Source organism: Lichenostomus cassidix, chromosome 7 (genome assembly GCF_008360975.1).
Source record: "Lichenostomus cassidix isolate B80296 chromosome 7, HeHo_3.0, whole genome shotgun sequence".
Lineage (NCBI taxonomy): Eukaryota > Metazoa > Chordata > Aves > Passeriformes > Meliphagidae > Lichenostomus > Lichenostomus cassidix.
Window position 1 is genome coordinate 36,334,698 of NC_139488.1, and position 27,562 is coordinate 36,362,259.

At 43.1% G+C, this 27,562-nt stretch overlaps 1 protein-coding gene across 2 annotated transcripts; it reads left to right on the top strand.

The window, feature by feature from the left end:
- Positions 1-2,003: 2,003 nt before the first annotated feature.
- On the top strand, positions 2,004-27,076 carry RIF1 (replication timing regulatory factor 1). Of its 2 annotated transcripts, XM_085067184.1 has the most exons (35): positions 2,004-2,234; positions 3,507-3,585; positions 4,155-4,251; positions 5,669-5,799; positions 6,178-6,272; positions 7,282-7,471; positions 8,144-8,236; positions 8,331-8,469; positions 9,412-9,563; positions 10,157-10,280; positions 11,420-11,593; positions 11,824-11,934; positions 12,176-12,238; positions 12,910-13,010; positions 13,250-13,336; positions 13,976-14,049; positions 14,163-14,343; positions 14,904-15,011; positions 15,257-15,406; positions 16,337-16,436; positions 17,100-17,364; positions 18,326-18,368; positions 18,672-18,874; positions 19,019-19,118; positions 19,424-19,567; positions 19,888-20,030; positions 20,531-20,620; positions 20,727-20,781; positions 21,355-23,937; positions 24,159-24,296; positions 24,556-24,633; positions 24,729-24,844; positions 25,120-25,273; positions 25,534-25,642; positions 25,921-27,076. In XM_085067184.1, exons 1-35 carry the CDS (start codon positions 2,092-2,094, stop codon positions 26,205-26,207), a joined length of 6,900 nt encoding a protein of 2,299 aa, XP_084923310.1. In that variant the 5' UTR covers positions 2,004-2,091; the 3' UTR covers positions 26,208-27,076. The 2 variants fall into 2 exon arrangements, with proteins under 2 accessions (XP_084923310.1, XP_084923311.1); XM_085067185.1 differs by lacking the exon at positions 24,556-24,633.
- Positions 27,077-27,562: the final 486 nt, after the last annotated feature.

Genomic DNA, 27,562 nt, shown 5'->3' on the forward strand with positions numbered 1-27,562 from the left:
TTATTTCATTTTTTGAGCTTTTATTGCAATTTCACTGGGAATATCATCCTGCTTTCTGGCTGCACTGGAGAAGAGCATTGCAGTTTCTCCCCTATTTCCAAGACTTTATTCGTGCTCAGTGTGAGCCCAACGAGACAAGTTCTGTATCACCACATTTATGGGATATAACTTTCTAAATTGTGCTTTTTAATCCTGCCACCTTGTGTTCACAGTGCCTGCTGTACAATGCCATTCCCGTTTTCCAAGCAAGTGCTTGCTCATAGGGAAGAGAATAAGGAAAAGCACGAGAAGAATTGATAACATTTTATTTTTGACCTCGGGGTGTGGTGGATTTTTTTGTTTTGGGGGTTTTTTTTGTGGGTTTTTGGTTTTTTTTTGGTTTTTTTTTTTTTTGTTTGGTTAGTTTGGTTTTGGGGTTTTTTTTTTGGTGTTTTTTTTTTGTTTGGTCTGGTTTTTTTGGTTGGGGTTTTTTTTTCTTCTTTTGTTGTTGTTTGGTCTTGATTTTGTTTTTGTATTTGTTCTTTCTTTACCTGAGAAGCAACAGGTCTTGGAATGCTAGGGATGAGACCCAGGGGTGTCCAGGGAATACCTGCCTGGAATCCCCACGGGATGCTATTTTGGGAAGAGACCTTTCCCAGGACAGTCACTCCCGCTGGGCATCTCCAGGTGTCACTGAATCTGCAGGAAAAACAAAAACTCTCCAACATTTTAATGTTAGAGAGTCAAGGCATTACTTTATTATCTGGCCAGGATGTTGTTCTGGCCAGGATGTACCACAGCAATCATCTCATCCACACACAGCCCGGCTGTGCAGAGAGAATCATTCCAGGATACATAGCTTTTACGCGATTTTTCAGATATTTTATACAGTAAAAATACATAGGAAAGCATTGGGTCAGTGTTCATTGGTCTAAACATCCAGTTTCCCATTGGATCCGAATTTCCTCGCCTCTGATGCTAATTAGGTTTTTCATTCTTCAATTTTTGTTATCATTCTTTTCCAGATGAGATGTCTCCATCCCTGCTGGAGGTGCTCTGGGGTGGATGTCTGTGATAGTCACTGATGTCCCGCGGATGTTCTGTTAATAGCCTTTATCTCTCTGGTTATCTTCGGGTCACTCCCAATCTGCTGATATGCTGAGTCCATCAGACTTCATCTGGCAGAACAATACCCTGAAAGAAACTTAAAATTTCATTTCTCGGGGTAAAGACAAACAGAACCTTTGACTAAAGTTATACAAAATTTTTAACCTGATATATTTTTAACACAGGGAAGGACACAGGTGACAGAACGACTCACCCGTTGAGTGACTGCTCCGGCTGGCTCTGTCCCCAAAATCCAGGTTTTTCCCCACATTTTGGGTTCGCTGCCGGCGGCGGTATTTCCTATTTCAGCCCTGCAGCCCACATCGCTCCATCCCGCCCGGGGCTCCGGGAATTGCGGGCTGTGCCGGCAGCTTCCCATGGAGCTGGAGCCCAGCAGTAGGGTTAATTTCCGTCATTAATTAGGGATTTGACTGCCGTGAGCTGACTTACAGCTTGCTCTCGGGGGGCAGCGCAGGGACAGTGGGGTCTGTGCTCCCTGCGAGCAGGGACGGGAGCAGGGCAGGGCTGGAGCTGTGCGAGGGCATGTTTGGGGTGGGAATAGGGAAAGGCTCTGCCAGCAGAGGGTGGTCTGACACTGCCCAGGCTCCGCACGCAATGGGCACGGCCTGAGGCTGCCAGAGCTGCAGGAGCGTTTGGACAGCTCTCCTATGGATGTCCAGGGAGGCACTGTTGGGGTGTCTGGGCAGTGCCGAGGGTCGGATATGGGTGATCCTCACGGCAACCCACCATTGGCGCGCTCAGGGCCCCACCGCGCCGAGCGCCCTCAGCGCCCCGCCGGCCCCGCCCCTCCCGCTCCCCGCCCTTCCCGCCGCGCCTCCGCCAATCAGCGGCGAGGGGCGGGGCCGCCGCGGGGCGCGGGAACCTCCGAGCCGCGCTCCCATTGGCCGCAGCCCGCGCGCCGCCGGGCCCGCGCGCGCCGCCATCTTAGCGCGGGAGGCGCGCGGCGCTGAGGGGCGGCCGAGCGGGGGACGCGGCGGTGCCACCATGAGCGCTCCCGACCGCCAGCCCGCCGCTGCCCAGCCCGCCGCGCCTGCCGCCGCCTCCAGCCTCGGCCCGCTGCTCCACACCCTGCAGGACCCCGCCGCCCCGCCGGCGGAGCTGACGGACGCGCACCTCACCATCGTCAGGTGAGCGCGGGGGGGACGCGCACGCTGCCCGCGGAGAGAGGGCGGCCTGAGGGCTCGGAGGGCCCTGAGGGCTCGGGGCGGCGGGGTCGGGCGGGCGTGGGGAGCTATCGGTGGGCCCGGCAGGGAGATCGGGGCCGTGAGGCGCTGTCCCGGCTGCGATCGGCAGGCAGAGCTGCGGGCGGCGTGGCCGCGGGGAGACCGCGGGAGACATGCGGGTCTGGGGGGAGGGAGGGGAGGGAGGAAGGAGGGAAGGGAGGGAGGGAACAGTGGATGGAGGAAGAGGAGGGAGGGAGGAAGGAAGGAGTGCATCTTCACAGGGTCTGCGCATCCCAGAGCCTCCCCTCCTGCATTTCCCCAGAAATCATCAGGCGTGGGAACGTTGGGAAATAACAACTTTCTTTTAATGACAAAAACCAGAGGAACTGCCGTGCAGCTTTATGATTGGAAGGGTGAAGTTTTCAGTTGTGTTTTTCGGAGCGATCGTGGCTTGGGTTTAACTGCGTTTCTTTCTGGAAGGTGCTTTCCCCCCACGAGGTTGTGCCTTTAGCTGCATCTTTTGCATTTGAGTTTATCATGTGCAAAGGCAGATCTCCCAGTGTCTCCCTTGAGTTCCTGCCCTTGCATTCTGCAGTGACTTTTAAAGCTGTAGCTGTGTATTAAATACCCCATTTTGCAGGTTTGTAGAAATAACTGACAGCAAACAAAAGTCCCGATCTAAGTATTCAGCAGCAACAGGTTTCTCAGGTTGTCCCTGGCTGACTGAATTTAACTACGGTTTGGGTTTTGCTGTGAGAAACTGACTGCTAACGTTTTATGGGATAATTATAGCTCTCCTGGATGGATGTTCCTCACGTCGGAGCAAAGTCATCCTTGCTGCTTGGCAAACCAGGATTTTCCTGCACTGGGGAGCTGCTTATGAAGAATGTGCTTTTTCAGCTCCTGTGTTTCTGCTTATCTAATTCGCAGCAAGGCATTTAAAGTTTGCCTGGCAGCTTTTAATGTTTTTGTAGAAGTTGATCAAAAAGTCATAAATCATTTTATAAATGTTCTATGAGCACAGAAGAAGTCATCAGTTCCCTTTTTCACTGCACTGTAACACAATATTTTACTGCTGGGTCACACCATGTTGTGGTGGTGGTTTTTGCTCTTTAACTCCTTCAGTGTTATGTATGTTTCCTTCAAGAAAATACACTGCTGTGTGTCTGAAATGGAAGCTTAAGGCAGTTACAACGTGTTTAACTTGTAAATAATGTTTATTTTCCCTTCTTACAGTCGCATCACTGGTGAAGAAGGCAAAGCATTCACTGCAGATGTCAGGAAACATTTCCCTCAACTCTGCAAGGTGTTTAAGGTGTGTTCTTTTCCATTCAGTTCTCTACACTCCACTGAACAAATACACATTTTGGTGGGCAAGGTCAGTGGGCATTGTGAGACTCAAATTTAAGTTCATTTGTAGAGTCACAGAATCATTAAGGTTGGAGAAAAGCTCCAAGGTCATGGAGTCCAACCTTTAATAGGAATGCAGGGTAGTGACAGAGCAGGAAGAGTTTGGGGTTTTTTTTTGCAAATTAGATGAGGAATTCCTGTAGAAAAAAAGTAAAATGTAGGGTCTTGGATTTGTTCAGGCAGCATCACAGTCAAATCTAATCTTCCAGCCAGAAGAGAATGTGTGTTGTGGCTGCCTTAGAAACCCTTATTCAGAATATGCAGTAAATGTCAAGGTTTTTTAAAGATTAAAGATTGTTCTTAGCCAACTTTTCCTTCTGTTTCAGAAGTTTAAAAACAGTTGGAGAGTCGAGTGATAGAACATAACATACGTAGCCAAAGTGAAGAACTTGGGGATGTTTAGGATTTACTTCAGTCTAAATTGCAGAGATTCCTGATAACCTGAGATCCTGTGGCTTTGGGTTTTGTTTCCAGGCACACATTGCTAGTCCAAACTTGGAGCTCAGTAATGCAGCATTGCAGGCCTTGGGATTCTGCACTTTCAATTCAAATAACACAGCTGAATTATCAGGTGAGCAAACAAACTGGGAGTGTAAATGTATACATCAGAGTTCTTTATGTCTTCCTTGGCATTTATTTTAATTTTGACTAGATTTTGTCTCTAACATCAACAGTGGGATCAGTTAATTAGTTACTTACTGTACACAAGTATGGTGATATTTTTTACACTAATTCTCTTTCATTGACTCCTAGTTTCATTAAATGCTTTGGTAGCAATTAGTTGTGTGGAATTAGTGATCAGAAAGAAATGTTCACAGAGGGAAGAGAGTGCAGAGCCTATTGGTAGGACTTGGGTGTGCACAGTAGTGCTTTTCCATGTTTTCCAGCTTTTACTTGGAGATTCCTGGTTGTTCCATCAAATCATGGAGTGGTTTGAGTTGGAAGAGACCACTAAAGGTCATCTAGTCCAACCTCAAATATTTCAGGTTAATCTAAAATAATCCAAAATCTCATGACCTGCATTCCTAGAAAGTGCTAAATCCCTTTTACAAAAGGTTTTGTTGCTAAAAACTCGAGGCTTTGCCTCAAGGTAAAACCACAGGGTTTTGGTAGCAGGGGAAGGGGCATTTTTCCTGTTAGAAATTGGGTTTTTTGGTTCTTCTGCTTAATTTTTCCAGTGTGTTTTGCTTCCCTATTGTGCAGAATTTTCCCCGATTTCCTGTAAAAATGAAGCATCTCTGGTAATGTCTGTTTGGTCTCTTTCTCTTTGCTCATAGTTCACTTTTTTTAACCAGTTAATAAACTCCAGTCAATTTTATTACAGAATGTCTGTCAGGCTCCAGAAATAAGAAAGTCCTGCAAACAGAGGAGAGGGAGGGAGGACAAGCAGCTCATGTGCCTTTGTGTGTACTTTAGATTGAGGGAGAGGGGTGACTTTGTCCTTATATTTCTCTGATTGTGAGATCATTCACCCACAGAGTGCAAATTTATAACAAATCAGACTTACTATCCTTGAATTTTAAAGGAAGACTTGATTTCTCCTTCTGTGTTCCTAGTTGGTTGCAGGTCCTATATTAACCTTATTCATTTTTATGTCATGAGTTACAATTTTATCACCACCTTCAATAATAAAGCCTCTTGTAAACCCTAAAATAAATTTATTTATGTCAGTATAGCAGTGAGGTTGACCAAAGTGCTGCTAAATTCACCTGAAATCTAAGAAGTTCTGAATGATTACTTAATCTTTAGCTCTGGTGTATTTAACTAAAATTGTCTTCTAGTTCTGTGGATTCAAATCTGTGTGTAAAATAAACACATTCCAGGTTTTTTGCTACTTCATTGGGAGAGAAACTACTCCAAAATAACATTTGAGCCAATAAATCATTGGGACTTGTAGCTGAATGGCTCCTGAGCAATGCTAAGTGAGCAGAATGACCTGGAGTGTGGTGAACATTTGTGATTTGAAGGTTTGTGTGCTCTGCTTTCAGCCACTGAGATCCAGGAGCTGCTGGCAGCAGTGAACAGTGCTGCTGTGAAATCCTCAGACAAGAACACTCGCACTCGGGCACTTTGGGTCATCTCCAAGCAGGCATTTCCTCCAGACATTGTTAAGAAGGAGGTGAGTTTCTCCACTTTTCTCTTTTTGGCCTCATTTCCTGGGGAGAGGAGGCAAATTCTTGGTCACTCTCCATCCACTCAGTAGCTTTTGAATCTGAAATCTGAAATTTATTTCCTATCAAGTCTGACAGCCAAGCATCAATTCTTGGCAAACTCGAGCCAGAAATTGCTGCTTTCATTGATGGGGGGAGTGCAATGTGAGCAATTCTATTAGAAAGCAGTGAAACAGCACAGGAGAAAAAGATGATGAATATTCCAGTTTAAAACAAGACCTGGCATAATCCAAACACAATCCTGGAAGATGAAATGTCATCATTCCAGCTCCTCGTGGAATTGTTTGTATCTAGGTGCTCACTGTGGTGTTCTCTTGTTTCCTCAGGTGTCCAACATTCTTTCCACCCTGGAAACAATCCTGACTAAAGGAGAAATCCAATCTGCTGTGGTTGAATATGAAGCACTTAATGTCATTATACGGTGAGTGCTCTGCAATATCCAGTTGTGATCCTGAATTTTGGGGGGGAAACTCTTCATCCAAAACCCAAAATATACAAAGGAAAAGGATTTCAATGCTGTTTGAATTGTTCAATATTTCAAGGACTGTTTTCCTCCAGTGTTGTCGTGGTTTTGGCTGAGCTAGAGGCGATTGGTGATTGCTGTTTGGATTTGGGATGAGAGCAATGCTGATAATAACAGAGGAGTTTTAGTCACTGCTGAGCAGTGTTTGCTCCAAGTCAAGGACTTGGCAGCTTCTCACCCCACTGGAGCTGGGAGGGAACACAGCTGATCCAAGGGGATTTTCCATAGGGTATGGCATCATGCCCAGATGGGAGCTGGGGAGCTGCTAGGCACTGCTTTTTTGGGGTGTTATTCTAATTTTTTGTGTATTGTTTATAATTATTTATAATACTTTGTGTGTTATTATAATTGCAGAAGATTGCCTTGATAATACAACAATTCCGATGCAGAAATCAGAAAATATCCAGATGAAAGCCTTGCTTTCATTTTTAATGGCTTTTTAGGAATTATTTCCCAAGTTTCACCTGTTCTCTTCCCAAGCCATGTCCTTGCATTTTCTTTCCAGAACCTGCCTGGTTGAGAAATTCTCTGCCATGATTTGGGGATTTATTTAAAAGTATTTCCTTGGCAACACATTTTAGTGCAACATTTCCCATAATACTCTTGAGATTCCTGTCTAATTCCAAAGGTGGCTTTTTAGAACCATTGCTGAGAGCTCATTGTTTTGATCAGCAGAACTAAAATATTCCAATTTTATCTTTACTTAGTGGTAATTGAATTTCTCTGTTAGTAATTACATTGAGCTTGTATCTTTACTCTTCTTTAAGTATTTTCTTTAACTTTTGGCATCTGGTTTGAACCGCAAATTGATTTGAAAGTGGAATATTATATAAGGATAATTTGAGTGCCTGAGCAGCCTGTTGGAGATGTGTAATCCCCATTTTTGTTGGGGTTTTTTTGGAAACAGCTTAATGGAGCAAACCCCAGGCCGGATGGGAGAAGAGGCTGTGAGGTGGGCAAAGCTGATCATCCCTCTGGTTGTCCACTCAGCTCACAAAGTGCAGTTAAGAGGTGCCACTGCCCTGGAGATGGGAATGCCACTGCTCCTGCAGAAGCAGCAGGAAGTGGCAGCTGTCACCGAGCATCTGATGACCACAGTGAGTCCAGGAGGATTTGGGGGGTGTTGGGTGGGTGGGGGGGAATTAATTTGATTTCCTGTGCATTGACAGCAACATGAAAGCAGAGGTTTTAATGGCAAAAAGGGATGGAAATGCAAATACAGAGCACTGCAAAAAGGTGCTGCCTGTGGGCTCAGCAGCAAAAGGGATGTGAGACAGAGGTGGGAGGCCTGAGAGTGGAGATGGAGGCAGGAAAGTGTTGGATATTCAGCATTTTCCATGGTTGTTGAGATTCCCCATCCTTCCCAGCAGCAGCACCTTGGTGGTTTTGATGAAGCTTTTCATGTTCCTCTGCACTGCCAAAATTACGGACTTAGCTTATTTATTTTGCCATGTTGCCTGCTGCAAAAACAAAAAAATCCCCAAAAAAGGTGGGGTTTAGGGTCAGAATGTGTTTTGACTTTAGAGTTAGAGGCAGTGCAGATATTTTAGGCAATGAAATTTGATTTGTTGGTTGGCACTGTCAGAATAACAACCATAAATTTCGGCTCAAAGGAGAATCAGGTGGTAGCAAATGCTCTGTGGTACAGAATGAAATCCTTCTGATGTAGAAACATGTTGGTTGTGTCTCCAGACTTCGGTAGGAGTGTGTAGTTTTTAGAATATTTTAAATAAATTTCTGGTAGAAATTGTGTTTCTTTCTGTCTGCAGAAATTAATTTCTGAACTTCAGAAATTGTTCTCCGCGAAAAACGAGACCTTCGTGTTAAAGCTGTGGCCCCTGTTTGTCAGACTGCTTGGCAAGGTAAGCACAAAGGCAGGAAGTTTTCCAATCCTTTAAGAAAAGGGAGTTTGGAACAGCAAAAAATCTCTTTAATTCTGAATTTCCCTCTCCTCAGACTCTGCATCGCAGTGGCAGCTTCATCAACTCCCTGCTGCAGCTGGAGGAGCTGGGATTTCGCAGTGGCTCCCCAGTGGTGAAGAAAATTGCCTTCATTGCATGGAAGAGCCTCATTGATAATTTTGCTCTCAATCCAGGTAGATTTAAAAAAAAATAATCTAAATTGATTTGCCTACTATCACCACATAACTGAAAAAAATATTCTGTTCGTGGTCAGCGCTGTGGTAGATACCACTGGATATGCACATGGTGTGTACACATAGCTAAAATTCAGCTTTTGGGGTTTCTTTTTTTTTTTTTGTTTGTGTGGTTTTTATGTTTATGTTTTTGGGGTTTTTTTGTGGTTTTATTCTTGTTTTCTTTAAGGCAAAGTGATAGTTTGATCATTTGTTCTATCTTAATTTTTCTGCTCATTTGTTCTATCCTAATTTTTCTGCTAGGAATAGAATGAAATTATTAAACTGTGTTTTGTAATGTTATAATTATCCAAACGAGAGTGCAATAGAGATTAAAACTTTCTGTATATCTTTTTTTGGACTTTGTGGTTTAAGGGAAATGCTTCAGGATTCCAGAGGTGTTACAAAAAGTTGTTTCGAAGGTGTAACCTAAACCTTGACAAGTTTTTAGTCTACCCTATGTCAAAATACAGTATTTTTTTACCTTGATTGTTCTTGTCTGTGTTCTGAAGAGAAAACTTTGATTTTCCTTTCCCTGGGGCAGATGGGTCCTAACAGCAAGCAAGAGGGAATTTCTTCCTGTTCCTCACAGAATCCCAGAATGGGTCAGTTTGGGTCACCTATTCCAACCTCCTTGCTCAAGCAGGGTCAGGTTGGGATTGAGAAAATTTAATTTCAGTCTTGGTATTAAAAAGAAATACTTGATTTTTCCAGAGTTGTTCCAGATAATAATTAGAGCAGTAAGATAGCCTGAAAGGTTGCTGTGTTTGAGTTTTGGAAATTACCATTAGTTGAATTTTAAGCTAAAGTATATTAGGAAAAAGCAGTGATTTAATCAAATTTTGCTGTCTGGTGATATAATCATTTATATTGCTTAAAACACACTTTTTTTTGGTCTTCCAGACATCTTGTGCAGTGCTAAAAGGCTGAAACTGCTGATGCAGCCCCTGAGCTCCATCCACGTGAGGACAGAGGCTCTGGCACTGACCAAACTGGAGGTGTGGTGGTATTTGCTGATGAGATTGGGATCTCACCTGCCTTCCAACTTTGAACAGGTAATGCAGCTGAGAGCAGCCCTGATACCTCAGCCTGTCTCCCCTTCCCCTTCCCCTTCCCCTTCCCTCCCTCAAGGAACCAAACTGGACTGGAGTGTGACTTAGAGATGGGATAGAAGGAATACTTGGGACTGTGTGGAGCTTGGAGTTCCAAAATATTCGTAAAAAATCTCCCCTGAGTGCAATCAGGGAACAGCACATTCTGTTAAGGCTTATTCTGGCCTTTCACAGAGGAGATGTGTGCTTGGAAAAAGCTGCCAAAACTGATGAAAAGAGCATAAATATTGAGGGAGATAGAAAGCAGTATGATCCAGGTGTTTCATTTTTGCTCATGTTGTAACTGGAATGAACAAGTTTCTATTCAACACCTGAATTTCAGTAAATTAAGTTTTGGGGTGGGGAGTAGAGGGGGAGAAAAGTATTTTCTTAGGATGATCCAACTGTATTGTATCTAACGGGTTTTTGTTTAATCAGCCATTTCTAATTCATTATAAAAGCCCAGAAACTCAGATTTGTGAGCAGCAGCCCAGTCTGTGATACTCCAAATGTGTGTTTGATGGCTTGGCTGTGTCACAGCTGTGATCCTTTTGCAGGTTTGTGTCCCATTAATCCAGAGTACCCTGAGCCTGGATCCTGCTGCTGCTGCACTGCCAGGAACACCTTCACGCCTTCCCAGCAACCCCAGCCTGGGCTCAGCAACCCCTGGGCAGAAACCAGGTACTGAAACAGCAAAATAATGGAAATATCCAACTGGGTTTCAGATGCAGAGACACATCTGTTCTGTTTATCATCTTTATGCTTTTTCATTTCTAATTATTATTGAAAGCAGTGATTTTTCTGTGTGGTTGCTGCAGGACTTAGAGATAATTATTTATATTGGGTAAAACTTATTTTTTCATGAGTTCATATATGTGCTGTTTGTAGTTACCCTTTTATTTCTGTAGCATTTTTAGTTTTCTGCCTGAATAGGATAAAATTTTTGGTTGGGAGGAACCTTAAAGATCCTTCAGTTCCATGGAGTTCCATTCCAACCTCTCCCCACCCTCCCAGCCAAGAATTCCTTCCCAATATCCCATCTAAACCTACCCAGTGAAGATGATCCATTAATAGTTTTCAGTACTCAAAGTGCATGTGAAACCACATTATTTGAGCATTATTTCTAAATATCCAGTGGGGAACTCCTGCTTTTTCTTCCCTTTTTGGAAGCCTGGAATCCATAGCTTGTGCCATTCTAGACTGCTGTGCTCAGGAGCCTCAGGAATGTCCTGGATGTGGGGATTTTCCTGTGTTCCCTCCTTTAAAAAGTTCATTCTAGTCCTGTGAGATCACAGCTGATTTGGTCAAAATGTTTTGCACAAAGCCTCTTACATGTGTGTTCCATGTGAAAGTTGTCAGTGGGAATTGTTTTCCAGCAGCAGAGCTGAACAAGTGTTTGGTGACTGTGTAACCACAGCTTCCATGGAGATTTGTGTGACCAAAATCAAGTTTGGTGTCCCAGAGTTTGCACTTTGCAGCAGATATTTGTACTTGGAAAACACCCAGAGATCGTGTTTTGCAAATTGCCATTAGTTGAATTTTAAGCTAAAATATATTAGAAGAAAGCATAATAATTTCATCAAATTTTTCTGTCCTGCTATTTAATCATTTCTGTTGCTTAAAATACACTTCTTTTGGCTTTCCAGACCTTGTGCAGTGCTAAAATGCTGAAACTGCTGATGCAGTAGCAAACCCCACTCCTCTGAGGTACCCTCCTGTCAGAGATGCCTTCCAGCCAGCACTATTTATCCTTTTCCTAGGAGATCTGCTCTGCTGGATCTTCCTTTTCCCTGGAATGTGCCTTTTGTCCCCTCCTGCAGGTGCTCAGCTGTTTGTCACCCCAGGGACCCCGAGGACAGCCCTGAACAGCAGCACAGCAGGAGTGGTGCTGTTCCCTTCCATCCAGCTCCTGGGCATTGAGATGCTGCTCCACTTCTTCATGGGACCACAAGTTGTAGATTTTGCAAAACAAAACAAACTCGTGCTTAGTTTAGGTATGTGAGTCATTTCTATATTTATTTATTTACTTCAAACATTTGCATCATCTCCATTTTTGTGTATTGGAATGAAATGCCTTAAACATTTAAAATGTTGGTTTTGAAGATGAGTTTTCTTAGTTTTAAATGCTGCCAGTACACATATATTTGATTATTTTTAAGGCTTGTCTTACCAGTAAACTGCAGAATAACAGGTTTGTGGAATATGTGTTTTTTTGTTCTTGTAGAGCCTCTCCAGTACCCACTGATCAGTAGCCCTTCTTTTTTTTGTAAGCATGCCAGCACTCTGATAAATGCTGTTCAGGATGGCTTTATTGCAGTTGGAAAAGAAGTTCCTGGTAAGAATTTAGTGGTGAAATTGAAATATTTTCTGGAACAAGTGGGCAAGGGGAAAAAAGAAATAAGCAGTTTGTTTAATACCCTGATGTTTTATTGAGTAGAGCTTGTCTGACTTGCATTGAAAACTTGAGTCAGTTTTGGCTTCGATCAAAATCTGTCCTTTAACACAATTTGTATTTTAGCTGCAAGTTTGTTGACTATTTTTATTGCAAACTGAACAAAACCATTGTTACTTTGTAGATTCTTCACTCAATGTTATCTGGAAGGACATAAATGGATATGTAAAAACAGCAATTGAAGCAGGTAAAAAGTGTGATTTTCTTTATATATATATTTTTTTTTTTAAAGACCAGATCATAAATTGTTGATGCTTCATTGCTTGGGTTTAGTCTGAATCAATAATTTTGTTTTGTTTTGAAGCAATTTCAAAAGAAAAAAAAGCCTGAGAAATGGAGGCATTGAGTGGATTACTCAAAGTTTTTGACTCTGGTGCCTTTTTTTCTTCAGTGAAATTCTGTTTCATAGTAAACTGTAGTGTCTATATGTAGATATAGAAAAGTTGTTTCTTACTTTAAAATATAGAGAAAATTTGTTTCATATTTTAAAAATGTCCATTATGCTGTAAAGACTTTAACAGTCCAGAATATTCTTAATAATGAAAACTTTTATCTTGAAAATCTATCTGAAAATGAAGGAGCATTTTTTGGATGAATACAAAATTCCACAACTTCTTTTAGTGTATCAAAATTCAAGTCCTTAATGAAACAAAGGTCTTTCCATTTATGAATTAAACTTGGAGGTTTTTATTTCAACTTGGAAATTTCAGTTATGTTATGAGCAGAATTGATACCTGAATCTCTGAAGTATTTAATAAATGTTTGCAAATATACCCAGAATTTCTGTGTTTTTGCAGTAAAAGTTTGAATGATGCTTAGTGACCATTCTGCTCTAACTGGAAATGTTCTTTATTCCAGGCAATAAGAAAGAAAAGCAAGGCTCAGAAATACTGACTATGTTACTCCAGGCCTTAAAAAAGATTGTGACATCAAATTCTCTTCCTGTGCAGAAAATCCTGGTAAGTTTTTCTTTAAAAACATTTCCAGATTTATCAGCAGAATTGGGTAAATGGTTCTCCTGTGCTTCAAAAAAACCAGTTTGGAGACCTACTTGATGGGATTTTTTTATTTGTTTGTTTTTTTACTGAAGGGAATTGTTTCAATTTTGCTTTTATTTCTGGTGTTGCTTAAAATATTTAAATCCTCTGAAAAAAATCTATGGGTTTTTTTTTTCTTTTTTTTCTTTTCCCCTCCTTAGTCCCTCATTGATATCACTGTCAAGGAATTGCCTCCAAAAGTATTGGGATCTCCAGCTTACCAGGTTGCTGATATGGATCTTTTAAATGTAAGTCTGAATTAATTCTGGGACTTTATTAATGCTGAAGGGTGTTGGGAAGTCAAATTATTTCATCTTCCAGAGTGCAGACTTTGTTGTGAGGAGTAATTTAAATGTCTCTAATTAATGAACTGAACCCTGAAATTACTGCAGAAAAAAGGCTGATATTCATTAATGAATGTCACGTGCTGTGTTCTGCATCAGGAGGGAGGAACAAATGATAAAATATCTAGAAAATAATAAAAAAATAAACCAAACCTGTGAAAAAAGGTTGAAATGGTGCTGAATTTTTGGGATTTTTGTTTGGAGAGGAGCAGATTGAGTAGGAAGGAATGTGCTGCCAGTTGAAGTTTTGATTGGCAGATACTAAATACATTTTGTTAAATACTCTAAGCATCAGCAAACCTGAAATCTTTGTGGTATACTTGAACAGAAAGTATCCAAAAGATCTCCCAGGATCTGGCAGCAGTTTCAGGTTCCCATTTTCCCTCTGACTTTGATTTTGATGTGTTAGAATTGCCAGTTTTTACAGCTGTTAATTGTGAATTTCTGGCACAGAGTTCAGTGCAATATATAAATACTTGTGTAAGTGAAGAATCCATTTCATGGGATCAATGTTCTTCTAACCTCTTCAATTTCTTTTCCAAGGGAACTCCAGCTTTGTTCTTAATCCAGCTGCCTTTCCATAATAACCTCTTGGAATGCTGTGTGACAGATGAGAGGTAGGTGAAGCTTCCTGTGTATTGAGCTTAAAAAGTACCACTGAAGTTTTATTTTATTCCTGATTTCAGCCGAAAAAAAATTAATCTCTCACCTGTGCGATTTCCTTGCCTAGATTCTTTGTCATCCTGGAAACCCTGGTGGGTTATGTCCTGTCTGGTCCAACCTCTGCCCTGGCTTTCAGTGAGTCTGTGATTGGAGTCATTGACCAGAGTGCAAAGCAAGTGGAGAACAAGGAGCATCTCTGGAGGATGTGGAGCATTGTTGTTAATCCTCTGACTGAGTGGATCAATCAGGTGAATTCATTCATTCATCAGTGCCTTTTGGTTCTCCTCCTCAACCCCAGAACCCCACAGGAGAACTTGGTGCTGAGCATTTATCTTAATGGTTTTTTAGGAATTAGCTGTCTTGAAGTGATAGTGAAATTAGATAGCCTTGGCATAATCCTGCTGTTAAAAATAGCTTTTAAATACTATGGGTTTGTGTGCTTGGTGTGAAAATGTAATAAATCCCACATTGGGATGCTCAGGATGTGATTAGTTCAGGATGTAATTAGTTTCTCACTAATGTTAGACTTCTTGAGTAGAAGCCCTAATGAAAGCCATAGAAACTGGAATATTTAGGAGGTTTTGCATTTACTTACTAGAAATACATTAATTCTAATGGAGGAATTGCTGAAGTTATTTTGGGATTTAGAAGCAGAGCTTTGTATGCCTTTTGCAGCAGGATCCTCTTGAAAGAACAGAATATCTGATCTCAACCTGGCAGTTTGTATTTATTACAGAGGATAAGGAGCAGCCTTATTTGTCATCCCAATTTTGCAGCTTCATTAATCAGAAATCCTTTCTTGTTGCAGACTAACGAGGTGAACCAGGGGGATGCCCTGGAGCACAACTTCAGTGCTGTGTACAGTGCTTTGTTGCTGCCAGTAGCCCACATTTTCCCCACTCAGGGATTCCCACAGGTAACACCAAATGCATACATTTTGATTAAAAACCATGTGGGGTTTATAAAATCTCAGAACTCTCAGAGCAGACTTTTCTACTGGTGTGTAGAAATCCACATCACCCAGTGGATTAAAAAACCTAAACCTCCAGTTTAAACCCCTAAACAATCACCTAACTTTTGACAGAAGAAGAAAACATAAATCAAGTTTCCCTCTGTGCACAGATCCTGACATTTCTAAACTTTTTCTCCCTGTTGTTGAAGCCAACTTTGAAATCCTTGCTGCGCACTTGGTCAGACCTCTATCGAGCTTTTGCTCGCTGTGCTGCTCTGGTTGCAACAGCAGAAGAAAACCTGTGCTGTGAAGAACTTTGTGCCAAAATACTATCTGGGCTAGAAGGTGAAACTCCAGTAGTGAGTATAAAATATATAATTTAGCAGATCTCTTTGAAATTAGATCTAAGAATGGGTTGTGAACTCTAATGTGGTGTTTCTGTAGTGTGGTTTGGGTGAGACTTGAAGCTGTAAGAAATTCTTTTTGCTGGCAGGAGTTGGTAGAGAAATGAAAGAAGGGAGTAAAATTATTTCTAAAGCTTAAAATATTCAAGAAATTAAGCAGACTTTAGATTTGTCTTCTAATTAATTGATAATAATGACTGAGAGTCATCATGGTGGTAAATGGGATTTGAAATGTGTTTATAGATGGGGTAACTTCAGGTGGGATTCACAAATACCAGAAATCAGGCATTGAAATTAGGGAGGAGTAGAGACATGGCTTGGAACCATCAGCCTTGCACACCAAAATGTAAAGATTTTGTTTCTAAAGTTGTATAAACTTTTATATTATCTAAATTGTTTCCTCCCAAAGCCACACCACAAGGGGAGCTGGGCTGAACATCCACTTTGGGACATAAAATCCTTCATGCTTAAAGTTCACTTGGGAAAAAACACTGTGAAAGAAACAAATTAGAAAAAAAAATGGAATTTGAAAACCTGGAATGTAGAGGATTACATCATTATAACTTACCTTGGATGCTGCTGCATTCTGATGATAAACATCACTTTCAAAAATCAATTACTAAATAAGCCAATTTAAAAGTTCAGTGTGTAACTTTCAAAACTTTTTAAATACTGAAACTTTTTTTTCTCTTGCAATATCAGTGTTCCTTGTAAAGCAAGTTTGCCTTTATTTAGAAGAATAATTGCATCCAATCTGTTGCTTTGCTGTCTTGAACACCCAACATGGATTTTTTTGTCACTTTTGCTCTTTTGAGCTCTGCTGCTGATTGATTTTTATTTCTGCTGGTTGATTTGTGTTCCTGATGCTCTCTGTTTGCTCCTCAGATGTTTCCAGTGCTGGAAGGTCTCACCCACGTTGTGTCAGTCATGGTTGATTGCATCAACTTTGCACCCTATGGGACTAAATTCCAGCCAAAAAATAGATGTAAGGAAATACTTGGATTTGGGGGTTTTCTCTGTGTGGCTTCCAGATTTGGTTAAAAATGAGAGTTTAGGGTCATTGTATATAAAATAGTCTTTGTTTTGTTTCTTATTCCCACTTAAAACCTGTAAAGATGAAGAAATAATTTTAAAAACAGCATTAATCAGTAAGATATAATTTCTCTGCCCCATGGGAATTCGTTAAAGTAGTAAAAAAAATGAAGCAGTAAAGTAGTAAAACTAGTAAAGTAGTGTTGGGCTGCTGAAGGAACGAAATGCTTTAATTGGAAATGTTGATGAGGAAAAACAATATAAACTTCACTTATCAATAAATAAAAATTTGTATTTCTCTTTCCCTCCTGTTCACTGTTCTAGAATTTATGTTTCAGGTGGTATCTGAGGAGTGCTTGTTGTTTATTTTCAAGCAGGCATTAAAAAGCAGAGTCTGACCAGCCATAGATATAAATCAGAATAGAAACCAGTAATGATAGGAGAAAATTAAGCATTAAAAATGTGTTTAATTAGTTAAATTTTCAACTGTTTCTCTAGAGATACAGTTTGGGAAACAAAGTTCTGCCTCTCATGTAGACTCAATGTTCAGCTGTGTTTTGTGTTAAGCAATATTGCCTGAGGAAAAATTAATTTATTTTTTATTTTGGCACCTTAGCTCCACAAACACCCACAGACTGGGCTAAGAAGAAGAAGGAGCCTCTTGGCAAACTTGCCTCTCTCTTCAAACTCCTGCTGCTGCTCCTGAACTCTTTCCATGAGTTGAGCTCCAAAGAAATCCACTCAGAATCCCTGATCTCCTTGGGTTCTCCCCTGCTGGCTGCTCTGCACTCCATCATCAGCCACATCTCCCTGCCTTCAGTCATTGGCACCATGTTTGCCATTTTTTCCCAGCCCCTGGCAGTGTTCTATGAAAAAACCAAGTGAGTGTTTGGAGGATGGTTGGGAATTGGGGGAACTCTGTGTGCTCTTGGATGGAGCTCAGGGCTTTGCAGGACTTGAAAAAAGCTCTTCATTTCAAAATTTTTATGTCTTCAGAGTGACTCTCTTGGCATCTCTGCGAGGCTGGAAGGTTTGGTTTCCACCTGCTGTCCATTTTCCCTGCACAGAAGATATTTATGAGCAGGAAATTGTTTTTATGCAGTTCCTGTCCACTAGAAATCTTACAGGAAATAAATTATAATTACTTGAGGTACACTCAAATCCTGAAAGTTTTTAAGCAGAAGGAAATAATGAGAAAAACTCAGCTTAGTGCATTTTATCCTAACCATTGTTTTCCTTAGGTTTATTTGTGCAAATGGAAAAGGGTTTTTTTTTTTGTGCATTGCTTTTTTTATCAACTTCTCCCTGAAAAGGGAGAAGTTGGATCTGTTTTTAAAGAAAGATATGGAAGCAAATAAAAATCTGGGAACCTCTTCAGCTTAGAGGAAAAAGGCTTATAAAAAGAGTCACTAAATGCAGTTTCTCAAATTTTTCTGGATGATTTTACCTAAAGATTTATATATATGGAATATATTTGTTTCTATGGAATTGCTTAGTGGTAATTCAGCTTTTTAAGGCAAATATTTATGGGGCCTGGGAAATGTGTTTGGGGAGAGCATTAAAAAGGCAATTAAAAATTCATTCATAAGAAAAGCTTTAATTTTCTTTTTAATTACTCTTGACTTTCCCATTAATTTCTCTTCAAATCCTATCAGCATCCATGGAATTTAAAGGATAATCTAGGAAATTGTTAATCACCCAACTGAGGCTCATTTCACACAATGATTCCCTCAAGTTACTCACTAAAACAAATGTGCAGTGCTTGAATGGATTTTGTGTTCAATTTTGTGCTTGGGAGAAATGAGGCAGCAAAATATGAATTTATTTCATTTCTTTTCACAGGCTCCCTGAGGTACCTAAAGTCTACAGCAATCTCAACAACAAGGTAAATTTGCCACAGAAATCACTGGGCTTGGGGAAAATGTGTGACCACCTGAGTTTGCCATTCCTCTTGTATTAAAAAAAAACAACTAGTTCTAAATGTGATGAGGGTAGAGATTTAATTTTTAAATTCTGTTTTCTTGAGGGGAAAGAGGAGCACTTAGACTTCCCTGTGCTGTGACATTTCCAGTGGTTCATTCAGGCTGCAATAATCAAGTGTTCAATAAGGTTATAATTTACATACTGGAGATATTTTAAAAAGTTGGAAAGTCTCAATCCAAGGCCTGTTTTTTGTTGTCTCCCCAAGCTGGAGAAGCTGCTGGCAGAGATCCTGCAGTGCCTGCAGTGTCACTGCCCAGGCTCGTGGGACAGTGAGCTCCTGCAGCAGCTCAGCCCTGTGCTCTGCGTGGGTTTCCAGCACAGGAGCAAACAGATTCGCCACCAGTGTGCTCAGCTCTGGAACTCCACCTTTGCCAAGACCTCCTCACTCACCTATCCTGAGCAGTTAAAGTAAGGAACAGGAGTTTGTTATTTATATCTGTGTAAGAAGAGTTGAGTTGTATCATTCTTGCTCTCTCTCCTGATTTGCTGCTCTTTTTATGCACTTTTTCCCCTCTCCCATAAGTTGAAAATCAATTTTTTTTTGTTGAGCAGGTCTGTGTTAAGCCAAGCCAAAAAGAAAATCCCTCTGCTGCTGCCTGGTTTTGAAAGCATTGAGATCTCTGAGGAGTGCAGTGGTGCCTTCTCTGACGTGGTAAATACTTTGTTGGATTTTGTGGGAATTGTTCAGCAGGGAGTGAAAGGTGATTTGGGATTTTTAATATGATTGACCTGCACTGGATTCAATTTTAGAATAATAAACTGTGCTGGGTCAGCACTGTCAAAAATCTGATCTGATTCTTACCACTTTCTGCATTGTGAATTTTGGGTTCTACCAATTTACTTGAAGTAATTTTTTAAGTTGGAGGAAAGTGGGAGTGTGGGATGTTCTATTCTAGAAATTACCACAGAATGGCTTTGTGAGCTTGGAGTTGCTTCAGTATATTTTCCTTTGGATAGATGGAGAATTCCCAGCTGGATGCAAAGATCAGTGGGATGGAAGTGAAGATGGGACAAAAAAGAGATTCAATATTGGCACAGACAAGTGACCAAAAAAATGATGGGAAAGACAAGCCCAGCAGTGTGCAAGTAACCCCTGCAAAGGTAAAGTGTTCCCAGGTGGTGTCCTGGAATCAAATCCAGCATGTCCAGGACAAAATCATGAGTTTGGTGATGCTGGAATGTATTTCTTTCCAACTCAGGCTGTCCACCACACTCTAATTTAATACTCCTGTCAGAATTCTCTGCTGGGTTTTATGGGAGGAATCAGGCTGGGTGGCAGATAAAAACCTCAGATTTGGGTCTTGGTGGGTTTGGGGGTTGGCAGATCTGTTACAGGGACAGGTCATGTCCTTCAGGAATTCCTCATTTTTGGTTTCTCTCTTGTTCCTAACCCAAGCTTTGGGTTTTTTATCTTTCTGCAGTTGAAACTGGAATTTCCATCTGCCAAGACTACAAGTGAGACGCTTTTGGAAGAGGAGAAATCTGTTGATTTTGTGTTTATTCCTCCAGAAACGAAAACAAGAATATTGACAGAACATCAAAAAGAAGTGCTTAGGTCAAAGAGGTCTGTGATTTAGTGTTTTAAACTTAATGTGAAATGTCATTCATTGAGTAGCTGAGCTTGACTTAACTTCAATTCCTGTTTCTCACACTACCACAGGTAATTGAGTCTTGTTCTTCCATGAAAGTGAAGTTTAAAGCTTTTTCAAAGCAGCCAAATTATCCCTGCAGCTGCATTTCCTGTCTGATTAAATAGTCTCTGTAGTCTGTTCAGTGTTTGATAATTTTGAGTTTAGATTTTTATTTCATGACTCACTTGCAGCGTGAAATAAAAATGTCATTTTTCATAAATCATGGATGTGAAAAGTTTGGGGAAGACTTGTGTGGCAGGAACTCCTCTGGGTTGTCATCAAGTGCTGATGAATTCTTTGCACAGTGGGATCCCAATCACAGCCTTTATTCCCCAAAAATAAAGATTTAATGCAGCTGGAAACAATGGCCTTGAAAGAAGGAGATAATAAATTCCAAAGCAGAGCCTGACTTCCCATTCCTCGTTTTGTTCAGGGTTGATATTCCTGCCATGTACAACAACCTGGATGCATCACAGGACACAACCTCCTTTTCCCAGTACACTCAAAGCCAGGAGGATTCCTTGTAAGTAGAAGTGACCAGCTCTGTTCATTAAAGGTGTCTCATTAAAAGTGTCTCATTAAAGGTGTTTTCTTTTGCAACAGCACTAATTACAGGAATTCTCTTTTAGGGAAGTTCCACCTTCTGTAGAAAACGCCAAAGAAGACACTGCAGCCAAGCCTCAGGTAATTCCCCATTGTCTGATGGTGGTTGAGATATCAGGGTTTCCACCATAACATGAGAGCTTTTGGGGTTTGTTTTCCATTCTCAGCACCAGATGAGAGAGAATTTAACACCATTGCAGTGGTTCTGCTGTGTTGTGCTTTCTGCCATTGATACCTGACAGACCCAAGCATGGGGTGTTTGATTGCAAAACTGGGAGGATTTATATGAGCACCTCGTGATCACTCGTGTCCTGTGCTGCCAAAATATTTTATTGGGGTAAAGATTGCAAATCCTAAATTCCTTTTGGAGAGGAAATTGGCTGAGCAGCTGCTATAAGAACTGTAGTGCCACTCAGATTGGGTAAAATACAGCAAGTTTGTTAACTTGTTTGATTATCTCTGGCGAAACTTTAAAACATTTTTGGAGTTCTTTTTTTTGGCATTAAATGGCTTTTTAAAAAGTTTCTTTTATAGCTACCAGTAGATAAATAATTTGAAGGGAGGGTGGCTGGAAAAGCCTTGTGGGTGTGTTGTTTTTTACTATATTTGAATATTCATGGGACAAATATTTTGCTGTTCATATTTTTGGGGCAGGAGGAAAACGCAGAGAGTGAAGGAGATCACACAGAGAAGAGCCCAACCTGCAACAGTGAGAAATCAAAATATGTGACAGCTGAGCTGATCCCAGAGGATTCATCAGGTGGAGAGGGATTGGAGACAAGTTCTGGGGAAGCAGCAGGGAAGGAGAGCTCCTCAAATGGCAGCAACAGCTCAGCTTCCAGCGACATCATCTCGGGCACCCCTCAGCCCGTGAGCCGCCGGCAGTCCTTCATCACCCTGGAGAAATTCGGGGCTGCAGAGAGCAGGCCTTTCAGCCCAGCCCCACTGAGCTGTGGGCCAGAGCTGGCTGGGAGTGCTGCTGGGACAGCCATGCAGGAAAACACCAGTGGCAGCAAGGCTAAAGCAGAGAAATCTGGGGAGGAAAATAAAAACGCTGTCAAATCGGAGCCTGAGGCAGGGCTCGCCGTGGGCCGCAGGGTGACGCGCCGGCAGAGCAGGATGGAGCTGCAAGGGAGTAAATCCAAGGTGCTGAGCAGGGCAGAGGAATCCCAGGCTTCTGACAGCATGGAGAGCAGTGCTGAGCTTGTCTCTGCAGTGGAGGATGTGGACCACAGCCTGCTGAGCCAGCGCCAAGCTCTGCACTCCACAGAAATAGACATCAAAAGAGCCGAGGATGCCATCATGGAAATGGAAAAGGCCCGGGCGCTGGACATGGACTCGAAGGAGAACACCCCCCCAGACAGCAGCTCCTGCTCTGAGCAGCCCCCAGCTGGGGACAGCCAGGTGCCACAGGTGTCCCCTCAGCAGAAAGTGCTGCGGCGTTCCTCCAGGAGACGCTCGGAGACTGCGGAGAGCTCCTCAGGCAGCCAGGAGAAGGAGGATGGGCTGCCAAAGAGGGACAGGAGGAAAGAGGAGGAGAAACCTGGGCAGAAGAAGTTGTCACAGGGTAAAGATGATGGATCCCAGAAGCAGAAAGGAATTCCTGGGAAAACAATGGAAAACACAAAGGAAAGCAGCCAAGCTGAGAGAGTGGCAGAGGAGTGGAGCTCCAAGGACTCTGCTGCTCCCGGGGGCCTGGATGAGGAGGGGAGCAGAGCTGGCAGGAGGGCAGAGGATTCCCCCAGGGCTGAGGGGGAAGCTCAGGACAGCCTGAGCACTGCAGGGCAGAAGGTGCTGGAGCGCCCGAGGTATCACACCAGGAGAGCTTCCCAAGGTTTGCTGTCCAGCATAGAGAACTCCGAGGGTGACACCTCTGAGGCCAAGGAGGAAAGTGCAAAGAAGAAAAAACACACAAAAATGAGGACTAGAAGTGATTCTCTTGAAGGGAAATTGAAGGAGGGGCAGGCAGGGAGCCGCAGCCAGGAGGTGTCTCCTCAGGGAAATGACAGTAACAATCCACTGGAAGTGAGTGAAGGTGAGCCTGAAATCAGCTCAGGTGCTGCAGGGCTGGCTGAGCAGTGTGGCCTGGAAAAGCAGGGAATTCCTGCAGCTGCTGGAGAAGCTGTGGGGTCTGGCAGCTCAGAGAATGCAGCTGCTGCACTGGACAGCAGCATGGAGCACAGCAAGGGTGATGCTTCCATGGAGTCCCTGAGCAGCCCCTGTGTGTCTGAGCAGGATGGGAGAGCAGCAGAGGAGCTGAAACAGGAGGAGAAGCAAAGCAGCACTGGGGATTGTGTGCCAGGAGCAAATGGTTCAGGGGCTGAGTCTTCCTCTGTGCAAAGCCCTGAGTGTCAGAACAAGAGAAGCAAAAGGGTGAAGAAAATCAAGAGCTGTGATTGCTGCTTTAAAAAGCCAAAGCTGCAGGTAACTGAACCCAAGTTGGGTGAAACAAAAAAGGAGAAAGGCCCTGAGCTGGAGGAGCCCCAGAGCACCCCAGATCAGACACCTGAGAATGTTTCTGGTGCCTCAGATCTGGAGGAGAGCTTGTCCCTGGCTCCCTGTGCAATGAGCACTCCACTGCACCCTCCCAAGGAGCCCAGCAGCTCCAGCTTGGAGAGCCAGGGGATGTCTGTGGATAACCTGCAGGGAAGCAGGGAGGTGGGGGAGGAGAATGCAGAGTGTTCAGCAGGGGAAACCACAGAGTCCATAGAGGAAATCCAGGAACCTGCTGAGCAGAAGGAGCAAACAGAACAGGTTCTGCCTCAGGGTGTTCCAGAAGAGCCCATGGAGAGCTGCCTGGACACAAGGAACCAAGGGGAGGAACCAGCAGCTGCAGAAAAGGAGGAAATAAATCAAAATGGACAGCAGGAAGAGGTGCCCAAGGAGCTCAATGTTGATAGCAAACCTGAGGAAGAAGAGATTAAGGAACTAGAAGAAAATCAGGAGAAAGGAGAAGCTGAGAACACTGCAGGGGAAACCTGTGTTGCTCCAGATGAGGAGATGAAGGAGGAACTAGAGGAAACAGAAATAAAAGTGCCTGAAAACGTGGCCTTGGAGAATGGGAGTGTGGATTCCCCTCTGAAGGCAGAAGGTGAATCCTCCAGGCAGGTGACTGAGAGCCCCACCAGCCTGCAGGCTTGCTGCACGTGGTCCCCCTCAGCCTCCCCCTCCACCAGCATCCTCAAGAGAAGAGTCAAAAGGAGCCAGGAGGATGACTCCCTGTCCCCTGCTAATAAGGTATTCCATGGGAATTGGGTGATCCTGGTTCAAAACTGGGATGGGGAACTGTAATAGCTCCAAAAATGTTGAGTTACTGGTTTTTGTTGTGAAAAGCCTCATGCTAAAGCTGAGGACATAGAAAACTTTAATGATTTCATTTCATATTGAGCCTTTTTGTTTCCTCAGATTTAATTCCCTTCAGACTTAGTTGCCACTCTAAAACCTTCTCTCCTCCCCAGATCCGTCGAGTGTCTTTTGCAAATCCCATTTTCCAGGAGGGCCTGGCGGATGACATTGACAGGAGGAGTCCTGTCATCAGATCCCATTCCTCACCCTCTTCCAGAAGTCTTAAAATCCTCTCTAACACGCAGGTCAAGGTAAGTTCTCTTCCAATATCCTGTGTGTCCCAAGCATTCCTGTACTTCTCATCAATAGCATGGCTTTAGTGCATGTTTGTAGTCACTTACACCCAGTTGTAAGAGCTGAGGATCACAAGTGTAAGAAAACTGACTCATTCTGTTACTCTGAGCACACTCTGAGGTTTCAGGGGCTAAAATCTGACTATTAACTGAATTCCTACTATTGACTGAATTCCTACCATCCTGAGAGATATTTTTTTCCTCTTTTTCTATCCAGCACATTACCACTCCAACCAAAGGATTTCTGTCCCCTGGATCTCGTACCCTTAAATTTAAGAGCTCAAAGAAGTGTTTAGTAAGAAGTGCTTTGGTTCATGTTTCTCTTCTATATTTTTTTCCCTGTATTCAGTGTGTGACAGTTAATTTAATACTTTCCCTGTGCTCTCCCAGATCACAGAAATGGCCAAGGAATCTCTGCCTTGCCCTACAGAATTTGTGTATCCTGCCTTGGCTGGCTGCAAAGCTCCCGTGGATGTCATTTTACCTCAGATCACATCAAACATCTGGTGAGTGCCTCGTTGCTTTTGGAGGTGACATTGCAGTAGAAAGTGAATTCATACTGAACCTACAAAACCTGAATTTTAGCCAGAATTCTTTCAAAGGAGTGGGGTTGGTTTGGTGAGGGAGAGACTTGACTTTTGGAATTCTTCAAGGAGTTTTTTGATGACTGAAAAGCTGGACCAGGGGTGGCCAGGAGTTGGATTGCTGATCCTGTGGGTCTCTTCCAGCTCAGGATATCCCCTGGTTCTCTGAATAACCCGTTTTCCCTCCCCTGCTGCAGTGCCAGAGGCCTGGGGCAGCTCATCCGAGCCAAGAACATCAAGACTGTGGGAGACCTGAGCACTCTGACAGCTTCAGAAATCAAAACTCTCCCCATCCGCTCCCCCAAAGTCTCCAATGTCAAAAGAGCTCTGAAAGGATACCATGAGCAACAGGTAAAGTTGAATTTCAGCATCTAGGAATCCAGTTGATCTAATCAACTGCAGGAGGAATGATGGATTTTTTCCCTCATTAAAACAGCACTTTAAAACCTAATCCCTGCTTGCCTCAGGAGCATGAATTCAAGGTGAAGATGACTGAGTTAAACTATTAACAGGAATAGTGATTTGATTTGAGGCTAAGATATACCTCACTGTGTAATCTAATTTTTGGTTTTGTGATCTGAAAATGTTTTCTCTCCCCAAAAACTGCCCAGGTCAAATCTCGAGCCTTGGAGGAAAACGTGGTGCTTGAAGATGCTGAAAAGCCTGCCAATGATGTGGAGGATAAATCTCTTTCTGGAGATGAGGAAAAACTTGCAACAGGTACCTGCTGGTGGCTTTTTGCTTTGAATTTGGAGAGTTCTGCTCTCTTGTCTTCATTCCCTCCTGGTGGGAACACCTCATCCTTTTTTTGAGTTTAATTTTGTTGTGCAATTCCAATCAAACCCTGCAAAACTCACCCTGAAGAAGGGTAGGGTGGAGTTCTGAGGGCTGGGAATGTATCCCATGGAATAAACACCTTGGAGGCTGCTTGAAGTTGTACAGAAACAGCTGGAATTCAGCTCGGATTTCCCTCCACTTGTCTCCTTCCCTCCTTGCAGATCTGGTCGATGCTGCTGCCATCCCCACCAGCAGCAGCAGTGAGCAGCCCCTGGCAGATGTGCTGGGGCAGCTGCAGGCTGTGGCAGGGCAGCTCCAGGCTGTGGCTGCCCAGCAGAGCTCTGAAGATCTCCGAGGATACTCCGCCAGGCAGCTGCTGGAGCTGCAGGGGAAGCTGCTGGAGGTGCAGAGGAAGCTGCAGGAGATGCAGGGGGACCTGACTGGGATGCTCTCACTCATCCTGAGGACTCTGCAGTCACTGCCAGTCGCTGCCCCACCAGGGCTCTGAGGAGCTGCTGCTCACAGCTCACTGAGGAGGAGTTGGGCACAACTTCCCCCCCTCTTGTTTTCCTCACTCCTTAAACTCTGCATTTCGTGCTGTAGGAGGTGGTTTTGACACCTACATAAATTTTTTTCTTTTTTTGGTTGTTTTTCCCCCCTAATCTGTGGGACTGTTTCCTCCCTGGCAGAGGTGTTTGTATGGGATTGCTATGCATCTTTCTTTCAGGCAGTGAAAGAAAAACCTGACGAAGCTGTGCAATAGCAAAGACTGTGAAAACCAAACCAACAGAGTAATTAAATTATTTTTTCAAATCCAAAGTGTTCTTACTGCTGCAGACTCTTGCTGTGGGCTGAGCTGGAGTAGCAGCTCTGCTCCTCTCCTGCTCAAACTCTGCCAGAGTGGCTCTTGCAGCACATGTGAGGTAAGCTGGGCTTAATTCCTTACAGCAGGAACCTGGGATTTGTACTGGATCTATTTTTCCATGTATTTTTGTACAACTCACGCTGAGGAGTGCTGAGGAAATATGTTTGTACAGGAGAGAGACTCTGCAAAGCCTCCCAGGCTCTGCCCCATGTCCTTGACTGGCAGCAGTTCTTGTGGAAAGACTTTTCCCTGGGGAAATGGATGGATTGGATGAGAGCTCTTTGTATATTGTGTATAGACTCACAGCAGATGTTGGGTAATAATTTATGGAGTTTTAATTGCATGGACTGCATTGCTGCTTCTTGGAGACCTTCAGCCAGAATTGCCAGGTTTTCCTCTGGAATTCTGATCTGTATATATTGTAGCTATCCAGATTGATGTTTATTGAAAGGAACTGCTGCAGGTGGTTTTGGAACTTCTACATGGGCAAATAAAAGAGCAAATAGTTCCCAGACTTGGTCATGGCCTCGTGCTTTGGAGCTTGAGATTTTTCTCTCTTCAGCTTCCCTCAACTTTGGATTCCCAAGGCTGGGAGGGACCTTGGAATATCCTCACTGCTGCTGGAAGGTGGAAAAGGTCCTTGAGGACAGAGTGGGATGTGAGCAGCAAAACTTGGTATTCTTTCTTGTGTTTGTGTGCCTTGGAGCTACAGCAGGAGCAGCTCTCTGCAGGTTTTCCTGCTTTCCTGAAAATGAGGTTTTGCTTTTAAAGGGAGCTGAACAGGTAAGGATGTTCCAGGTGTTAATCCCAACTCCCACTGCTGGCAGTCCTGAATCCTGCCTGGGGAAGGACATTTCCTTTCCAGGCTGGCTGTGCTGGGAATTCCCTCTGAATTCCTCAGGGGTGATGTTAACAACTGCTCTTGGATTTAGGCTTATCTTAGACACAGTAAGTGATTTTTATTCTCTTTTTTCCTGGCAAGTGGCTGCCACCAGCTG

Excerpts from the sequence above, each read along its gene's own strand:
- RIF1 (XM_085067184.1), top strand. The coding sequence starts at position 2,092 with ATGAGCGCTCCCGACCGCCAGCCCGCCGCTGCCCAGCCCGCCGCGCCT. Across the intron at positions 7,472-8,143 it reads CCGAGCATCTGATGACCACA|AAATTAATTTCTGAACTTCA; the intron begins GTGAGTCCAGGA and ends TTCTGTCTGCAG. Across the intron at positions 14,050-14,162 it reads TGCTGTGTGACAGATGAGAG|ATTCTTTGTCATCCTGGAAA; the intron begins GTAGGTGAAGCT and ends TTCCTTGCCTAG.